General features: G+C 30.5%; 1 protein-coding gene across 1 annotated transcript; it reads right to left on the minus strand.

Moving 5' to 3' along the window:
- Positions 1 to 207: 207 nt before the first annotated feature.
- LOC105829627 lies at positions 208 to 8730 on the minus strand. The gene is made up of 6 exons (XM_036283033.1): positions 8076 to 8730; positions 7125 to 7894; positions 5260 to 5269; positions 4298 to 5064; positions 2451 to 2460; positions 208 to 1125 (listed from the first exon to the last, which is right to left on the minus strand). Exons 1-6 carry the CDS (start codon positions 8080 to 8082, stop codon positions 404 to 406), a joined length of 2286 nt encoding a protein of 761 aa, XP_036138926.1. The 5' UTR covers positions 8083 to 8730; the 3' UTR covers positions 208 to 403.
- Positions 8731 to 10551: the final 1821 nt, after the last annotated feature.

The following is a 10551-nucleotide window of genomic DNA, read 5'->3' on the forward strand; positions in this document are numbered from 1 at the left end:
TTGGTAGAGTTCTCGAAGGGGGGAAACAATTATATGTAGGTATATATTATCAGATTTATTAAAATATTTTAGGAAACTAATCCATTCTTACAAATATAATAATAATAATTTGAACAAATTTGTTTTTGTATACTCATTATTTTTGGCTAATTAACATCTTTTAAAATTGATGATCACCTGTGCGCAAATTTCTCCATATTTTTTATATTTGGTTATTTGCATATTTTTCGAGGGGGCTGGCAAGGAGAGAAGGTTTCTATTTTTAGTGAAGAAGAATTTTCGAGGAAAAGACAGTGGATCACTTTTTTATATTTGTATTTGTATAGTAATCTGCAACCGCAGTCGTGACATCATCCATTTTTGAAAATAAGCTTTGAATAGTATGTTAATTTTTATTTTCTGATTAGTTAATTTGCCCACAAATGTTGTTGTTAGCTTCGTTCGGTGGCAAGCATATTTGTCTTGAGGGACTAAAATGTAGACCGCCTTGACATTGGTCAAGAATCCAATTTGGAGCCTGACATGTCAAATACTTAGAGCAGTCACATCTGTGTGCTTTCTTAGAACCGTCCGGACTTTCGGATCCATCGTCATTTCGACAAGTACGAGGACGAATAGGAGGACCACATTTTCCACCGTCTCTGTTTGAAACGCATTCTTGACATGTGCGACTAAAGCATGTATAAGATGGACATTCACGCAGAGTTGGATATCCGTTTATGCACTCATAGTACTGGCGGCAATTATCGGGTCCACTTATTTTAGACGATGGTGGATATGATCCGTCTGGATTCCTTCCAGGGCAACTTTCGCAACCTGCTTGCCACGGCCAATCGCAGACTTGTAGACGTCTATTGTAGTGCAGCCTCGATACTGGATCTCCTCTTCTCATAAGGGGGCATAATTGCTCGACTCCTTCACCCAAGAAGCACTTGTAAAATCTCGTGCAATCCCATTCGTGCGGGAGGTTAGTTGTGGTGTTCTCCGGAAATCGTTCTGGGAATGGGCATACTGTGGGAATGATCTGAGGAGAGCCATCTTCCGAAATGGATTGCTCAGGTTGATCGGAATTCGCGACGCTCACAGCCAAAGATGCCAAGAAGGCGACGGCGAGTACGTATATTCCTATGTCAAACAAAAATCAAAAATGTTAGTCGCGATACGACGTGATCTGTAATAAATTAATCTGGTGGATTTTTATTACAATCAAATGTTAGTTATTTATATACACAGTAAAAAATTGTGCGTCCATATGTTAAAATTTTCTTGTGTTTCCACATTTCGACTACTATTTCATTGTAAAATAAATATACAACTTATATGTTATTATTTTTTTAACATTTTTATGTATTACATTTATGTCAACTTTGTAATTTAACATTTTGGTTTTGTAGAAATGGGATATTATTTTGAGTGATTTTAACAAAATTATTTTAAACAATTTACATGTTTGAAAGTCAATTTAACATTCTAAAAAAGTTAAAGTTATTTTTTAAATACTTATAAATACTTTGACATACAAGATAGTCCAATTTACTAATTAAATGTTATTTGTTACATATAATTTAAGTTAAAATAATAAATAAATTTTTGTGTATATTTTTTTCTTAAGATGATATTTTTTTTACTATCCACCATGTGGGTTTGTGGCGCGTGTTTTCTTGTACTTTCTGGGTGAATAAAAGGAGTTCGCTAAGAGCGCGGAAGGAAGTAAGATTTTACCGACTTGTAATACTAGAATGAAATACGCTAGTCTCTAAAAGGGATCGAAAAAAATGAGGACAGAATTGTGATAGCAAATTTTGCTTTCAATTAAAAAAAAATTTATTTTACCTTAACATTAATTTATTTTTAAACAAAAAATATTTATTCTTGACTATTTTAAGTATAAAATTCTTGAATCAAGGCATTTTTGCATTTTTTACATTTTATTGTGTTGTATCAACAATTTTATGAGTTGTTATATTTTTAAGGGTGATTTTCGAAATATGTTAAAATTAACACATTTCTGGGTTAAAAGTATTAATATACCATGTTTATTTCTATATTAACTGAACAATGATGTTAAACTAACATAAATGAAAATGTCCTTTTAACGTTTTTATGAGTTGTTATAACTATTCTTTCATGTTGTTCTAAATTACTTTGTATTAACATTACATTTGTTTTAACATTACACTTAAAGTCATAATAACATTAATAAATGTTAAGTATTGTGTTATATATTTAACACTGCTCATGTGTTAATAAGTAACACATGATAAATGAGTTATTTTAACTTAAAGTTCAGAGCAGACATTTTTTGGGGGGGACATGCAAAAAATGTAAAAATTAGAATTTTATTTTTTACTGTGTACATTTAAATTAAACATTTTCGACACACAACGTGTATTGATTATTTTATTTTAATAATTAGTTTTATTATGCAAATGTTTTAGTTTAACACTCACCCTTCATCGCCTATCCTCGCCTATGCGTAACCCGAATTTAAAAAACTTTCTATTAACACCTTTCGTTAACACTTTTCTGATTCAGTTTAAATATGCGATTGGCAAAATTCAGGTGGATCGGCTTTTATAAATATGCATCATGTTATCGTGAAACGCAAGAACAGATTATATCTATCGAAGATATACTTTCCCCGCCGAAAGAAATGATTATTCACATTATTTTGAAGAAGTATGTGAAAGTGAAGAAGCATGTAGAAGAATTGCGTCAGGGTATATTTGTTTTAGACCACAAATAATGAACAGTATTTATGCAATTAGAACATCAATTGAACCAATAGTTCGTGAACTAGGATGCAAAATATGGGATTAAAAATTAAATTTTATATCACGTTACTTTTATCGTTTCGTTTGATTTTAATCAAGCATGACTTATATTTATAATTGTTAAAAGATATATAACAAGTTAATAAGGCATCACAAAGTAATCTTGAGTATGATTTTCGGTTAGATAGCAATTGGAATTCGTAAAACGTTTTATCATTAATGTTTTATAAGTTAATGCAAGAACTCCTGACCGTTGGAACGAATCTGAAACTGTTAAAAAGAAATTACACAATACTGAAATGTTTATTAATTAAAAAAATTAATTTTTTGCAAATGAGATAATCCAAAGCTATCTTTGTAATTGAAAGTCAATATAAATGAAAAATTTTTACCTTCAAAACGTTGAAAAAATTATTTTTTTACAATTGCAGTATTAAAAATAATTATAAATATATAAAGAAAGCCTCATTATTTGACAAACATAAATTGAGGGAACGTACCACTTTTAAAATTGATTTTAAAAAACTAATTTTTAAAATTTTTATTTCTATTATTTTTTAATAAAACCAACATTGTCGTATAAAATAAAATTTTTTAATTATATGGAAGTTATTTAATGATATTTTTATTAAAAATACAGAATTTATTTAAAAAATACTTGTATTTCAGTGATATTAAAGTGATTCATATTGATTATTGAGTGTGTCTAATCGAATATAATGTAAAAAAATAGTCATTGATTTATAACGTTTTTCATATAAGCTTCATAAACTTAATATTTAGAAAAAAGTATTTAGTTTACGAGACTGTTGAAAGAAATTGTGTATGTATCACTTTTGAATTAGAGTCTTCTAATTGATAATCTCCTAATAATCGACAGAAACTTATATATGCTGTTCTTCAAGTAACCGATTTAAATATACTTTTGGATTTTAAAATATAATAAAAATGTTCTGTTCAAATATTTAATAGTTCTAAGCAAGAAAACACAAATAAATTTCTTTTATAATACTATATTGTATACTAATTAGATTAAACATAAGTTTTAGACACAAATTTTTTTAAATATAATTTTTTTAAGAGAGAGAGTGTGTGTACTTGTGATTTATTAGACAATTATATTGGCAGGGTTTAAAGGAAACAAGTATTTATACTTTATTAGGTTTATTTAAATATTTTAAGAAACTAATCTACTTTCTTACAAATATAATAATAATAATAGTTTTAACAAATTTGTTCTTCGTATGCTTGTCACTATTTTCTACTAATTAGTATCTTCCAAAATTGGTGATTATCTATGCACAAATTTCTATAATTTTTACATTTGGGTATTTGTACATTTTTCGGGAGAGGTGACGAGAAGAGAGAAGGAGCCATTTTTATACTTATCGAAGAAGAATTTCTGAGAAAGAGACAATGGATCTTTTTTTTATATTGATATCGGTACAGTAATCTGCAACCGCATTTGTGACATCCGTTTTTGAATAAGCTTCGATTAGTATGTTAATTTTTTTTTTCTATTCTGACCAGTTATTTCGCCTACAAACATAGTTGTTAGCTTCGTTCGGTGGCAAGCATGTTTTTCTTGAGGGGCTGTAATGTAGACCGCCTTGACATTGCCCATCAGCGATCCAATTTGGAGCACGACATGTAAGATACTTAGCGCAGTCACAGTCGTGTGCTTGCGTATCGCCGTTCGGACTCGTGGATCCATCCGAATTTCGACAACCTACAGGTGGAGTTGGCCTTGTTGGTATAGTTGGACGTGTAGGTACGGTTGGACCCCAGCCGCAATTTCCACCGTCTCTGTTTGAAACGCATTCTTGACATGTGCGACTAAAGCATGTATGAGATGGACATTCACGCAGAGTTGGATATCCGTTTATGCACTCATAGTACTGGCGGCAATTATCGGGTCCACTTATTTTAGACGATGGCGGATATGATCCGTCTGGATTTCTTCCAGGGCAACTTTCGCAACCTGCTTGCCACGGCCAATCGCAGACTTGTAGACGTCTATTGTAGTGCAGCCTCGATACTGGATCTCCTCTTCTCATAAGGGGGCATAATTGCTCGACTCCTTCACCCAAAAAGCACTTGTAAAATCTCGTGCAATCCCATTCGTGCGGGAGGTTAGTTGTGGTGTTCTCCGGAAATTGTTCTGGGAATGGGCATACTGTGGGAATGATCTGAGGAGAGCCATCTTCCGAAATGGATTGCTTAGGTTGATCGGAATTCGCGACGCTCACAGCCAAAGATGCCAAGAAGGCGACGGCGAGTACGTATATTCCTATGTCAAACAAAAATCAAAAATGTTAGTCGCGATACGACGTGATCTATAAATTAATCTGATCGACTTTTATTATAACCAAATGCTAATTATTTATAAACATTTGGATTAAAAATTTTTGGCACACAACGTGTATTGATTATTTTATTTTAATGATAAGTTTTATTACAGAAATGTTTTTATTTCAACACTCACCCTTCATCGCCTATCCTTGTCTATGCGTAACCCGAACTTAGAAAACACCTCTCGTTTGTTAACACCTCTCCGATTCGGTTTAAATCTGTGACTGGCGAAATGCAGGTGGATCGGCTTTTATAAATATGCAGCATGTTATCTTGAAACACAAGGACAGATTATATCTATTGAAGATATACTTTCCTCGCCGAAAGGAAAGATTATTAATCATATTATTTCGTGAAGAATTATGTAGAAAAATTGCACTAGAGTCTGTTTGTTTTAAACTACAAATAATGAACAGTCTTTCTGCAATTATAACATCAATGGTGAACTGATATTTCGTAGACTAGGACGTAAAAAAATGGGATTAAAAATAAAATTTTATGTCACAGTGCTCTTATCGTTTCATTTGATTTTAATCAAGCATGACATTTATTATTGTTAAAAGTATGATTTTTGGTTAGATAGCAATACGAACTCGTAAAACGTTTTATCATTAAAGCTATCTAAGTTCATACAAGAACTTCTGACCGTTGGAATGATCTAAAATTGTTAAAAGAAATTATACAATATTGAAATATTTTCAACAATTTAATAAAAATTTTAATCTTTTGCTTAAGTGAGACAGTGCATAGATATATATAAGCCATCTTTCGTATTAAAAACAATCGATTATTTGAGAATTTAAATAAATAAAAATATGTTTACTTTTAAAAAATTGAAAGAATTGTTTTTTATAATTGCCGTACTACAAATAATTAAAAACATGTAAAGAATGTCTTATTATCTGACTAACAAATTGAGTGAAACGTGTCACTTTTAAAACTGAATGAAAGAAAGTAATTTTTAAAAATTTGATTTATATTGTTTCTTAATAAAACCGGCATTGTCATATAAATAAAATAGAATTGTTTAGTTATGAGAAATATAGTTAATGATGTTTTTATTTAAAAATATAGAATTTATAAAAATACAAACTCGTAATATTCTAGTGCAGTAAAGTGATTCGTATTGATTATTTAGTATCTTACAGAATATAACATTAAGAAAATAATTATTAATTTTTCACACAATTTTTATGAATCTAATATTTAGAAAAAGTATTTAACTTACGAGATTGTTGAAAAATTGTTAAAACAAGTTGTGTATCTCTTTTGATTCAGGATCTTCTAATTGGTTATCTTCTGATTGATCGATAGAAATTGATTGCTGTTTTTTAAATGACTCATTTAAAAATACTTTTAAATTTAGAAATATATTAAAAATGTTTTATTCAAACATTTAATAGTTTTAAACAAGAAAACACAAATAAGTTTTTTTATAATACTACATTTCACCTAATTAGATTAAACATATAATTTTTAAACATAAATATTTAAATTTAATATAATTTTTTATTGAGAGAGAGGGAGAGAGAGAGAGAGAGAGAGAGAGAGAGAGAGAGAGAGAGTGTGTGTGTGTGTACACTTGTGATTTATTAGACTATTAGAGGATTATATTGGCAGGGTTCGAAAGAAACGATTACATATATTATCACATTTATTAAAATATCTTAGGAAACTAATCTACTTTCTTACAAATATAATAATAATAATAATAGTTTGAAGAAATTTGTTTCTCGTATACTTGTCACTATTTTTTGCTAATTAGTATCTTCCAAAAGCGATGATTATCTATGCACAAATTTCTCCATGGTTTTTACATTTGGGTATTTGTATATTTTTTGGGAGGGATAAGTAGCCATTTTTATCCTTATCGAAGAAGATTCCCGAGGAAAAGACAGTAGATCCCTTTTTTTAATATTGATATCTGTACAGTAATCTGCACTTGTGACTTTGTCCATTTTTGAGACTAAACTTCGAATATTATGTTAATTTCTTTTATTCTGACCAGTCATTTCGTCTGCAAACATAGTTGTTAGCTTCGTTCGGTGGCAAGCATGTTTTTCTTGAGGGGCTGTAATGTAGACCGCCTTGACATTGCCCATCAGCGATCCAATCTGGAGCATGACATGTAAGATACTTAGCGCAGTCACAGTCGTGTGCTTGCGTATCGCCGCTCGGACTTGTGGATCCGTTTGAATTTAAACAACCTAGAGGTGGAGGTGGAGATCGAGTTGTTGTAGTTGAAGTTGTAGTAATACGACCTGGACCACATTTTCCACCGTCTCTGTTTGAAACGCATTCTTGACATGTGCGACTGAAGCATGTATAATCTGGACATTGACGCAGATATGGCTGACCATTTATGCACTCATAGTAGTGGCAATTATTGGGTCCACTTATTCTAGACGTTGGTGGATACGATCCGTCTGGATTTCTTCCAGGGCAACTTTCGCAACCTGCTTGCCACGGCCAATCGCAGACTTGTAGACGTCTATTGTAGTGCAGCCTCGATACTGGATCTCCTTTTCTCATAAGGGGACATAATTGCTCGACTCCTTCACCCAAGAAGCACTTGTAAAATCTCGTGCAATCGTATTCGTGCGGGAGGTTGGTTGTGGTGTTCTCCGGAAATTCTTCTGGGAATGGGCATTCTGTGAGAATGTCGGCCTGAGGGGAGCCATCTTCCGAAATGGATTGCTCAGGTTGATCGGAATTCGCGACGCTCACGGCCCAACATGCCAAGAAGGCGACGGCGAGTACGTATATTCCTATGCCAAACAAAAATCACATTGTTAAAAATGTTAATTACTATGCGACATGATGTGCAAATCAATCAAATGGTTGTTAATTATTTATATACATTTGGATTATATACATTTGGAACGTGTATTGATTATTTTGTTTTAATGATTTGTTCTATTATAGAAATGTTTTTGTTTCAACACTCACCCTTCATCGCCTATCCTCGCCTATGCGTAACCCGAACTTAGAAAACGTTTTATTAACACCTCTCGTTAGTTAACACCTCTCCGATTCGATTTAAATCTGCGACTGGCGAAAATCATGGGGAATCGGCTTTTATAAATATGCATCATGTTATCTTAAAACCCAAGGACAGATCATATCTGTCGAAGATATAGTTTCGCCGAAAAAAAAGATTATTAGTTACAGTATTTTGTGAAGAATTATGTAGAAGAATCATGCCAGAGTATGTTTGCTTTAGACCACAAATAATGAACAGCCTTTATGCAATTATAACAACGATCGTGAAGCAATATTTCGTGAACTGAGATGCAAAATGTGGGATTAAAAATGTAATTTTATATCACGCTGCTCTTATCGTTTCATTTGATTCTAATCAAACATGACTTATATTTATTATTGATAAAAGATATATAATAATTTAATAAGACACTACAAAATAACCTTGAGTATGATTTTCGGTTAGATAGCAATCGGAACTCGTAAAACGTTTTATCATTAAAGCTTTCTAAGTTAATGCAATATCTTCTGACCGTTGGAACAATTTAAAGTTGTTAAAAAGAAATTGTACAATATTATAATATTCTCGTTAATTCAATGAAAATTTTATCTTTTGCTTAAATAAGACAATGCAAAGATATTGATAAGCTACCTTTCTAATTAAAGACAATTAATCATTTAAAAAACAATGTAAATAAAAAAAAAATTATTTTCAAAAAATTGAAAAGTTTTTTACAACTGCAGTACTAAAAATAATTGAAAATATATAAATGATTTCTCATTATCTGACACACATAAATTGAGTGGAGCGTATCACCTTTGAAACTGACTTAGGAAAACTAATTTTTAAAGTTTTTATTTATATTTTGTAATAAAATCAGCATTATCGTATATATAAAATAGAATTTCTTAATTATATGGAACATATTTAATGACATTTTTGTTGAAAATTACAGAATTTATGAAAAAAACCAACCCTTAATATTTTAGTATACTACTGTGATTTATATTGATCATTGAATATGATTATATGGTACATAATATAAAAAACAGTCAGATTTATGCTGTTCTTCAAGTAACTGATTTAAATATACTTTCGAAAATATAGTAAGAATGTTCTATTCAAATGTTCAATGGTACTAGTAATGGTTCAATGGTAAGGATGAAAACATAAATAAATTTTTTAATAATATGATATATATATAATATATATATATATATATTTTTTTTTTAACCTAATTACACATTTTAGACACAAATTTTTTAAATTTAATATAGATTTTTATTGAGAAAGAGGGGGAGGGGAGAGGAGAGAGAGAGAGAGAGAGAGAGAGAGAGAGAGAGAGAGAGAGAGAGAGAGAGAGAGAGAGGGGGGAGGAGAGAGAGAGAGAGAGACCGAAATCTTTTTTGGAAGACAGAAAGAGAGAAGTTCTGTATAAAAATATTTTATTTTATGTTTTGATCTGGATATTATTAAGATACAATTAACATTTTTTAATGTTTTATATAACATTAAAGTAAATTGAAAGTGATTTAGAAAATGACGTCATATCAGATGAGTATCTTAAGATATACTACGCTCGAGCGAATTCAACAATTAAGATAATTGAATCAATATTTTCTTCTGCACTGATTATCTCTCATGTCGAAGTTATACAATTGATTCACATACATTTGTGCAATCTTGAAATGAAAAATTATTGATGTTAATAAATTAATATTTGAATTAATTACTTTTTATAAAAATAAAACTGTATAACTATAAGGTCTTTTTCTGTTCTCTCTCTCTCTCTCTTTTTCACATAAGAATGTCGAACATACAAATGATTTTATCATACTTTAAGAAAGTGTTACATGTGAGCTTAGTCACAAAATAATGAGTAAGAGTTCTTCTTTCACTCAACTTACTTATCATTGAAATTGACGCTGACGTACTTATCATTTATATCTTGTGATCTATATTTGCCTTGGTATAAGGTCCAGTCCTCGACTGATAAAACTTACATTGAATAAATATGAGGATGACGGTCATGTACATTTCGAGCTATTATAATATAATCGACAAAAATCTGAAAGAACGTTAGTATTTCTTATCTAGAGCTTTTTTAGATTCTGACGTATCTCTTGCATATGACGAATTACATGTGACGAAATATAAGACATCATGTTTAAGAAATGTGCACTTTTAATTTATCAGATTAATTGAGAACAAAGATCAATCGAGACTCCGCTTGTACTGTTAACATGACAAATGTTAATTCTTTCTCTCAGAAACAAATTTCTTAAATTCTTTTTCAGAAAGAAATCTCTTAAAATCTGTATCGTAAATATTAGGGCTATAAAGTTTGACTTTTGTATGTATTATTTAAATGGTTTTATTATCTTTTATTGAATACTTATTAAGGAAATTAGATTTATCCTATTTTTACAATTGGATATTTAA

This window comes from Monomorium pharaonis, chromosome 2 (assembly GCF_013373865.1).
Source record: "Monomorium pharaonis isolate MP-MQ-018 chromosome 2, ASM1337386v2, whole genome shotgun sequence".
Classification (NCBI taxonomy): Eukaryota; Metazoa; Arthropoda; class Insecta; order Hymenoptera; family Formicidae; genus Monomorium; species Monomorium pharaonis.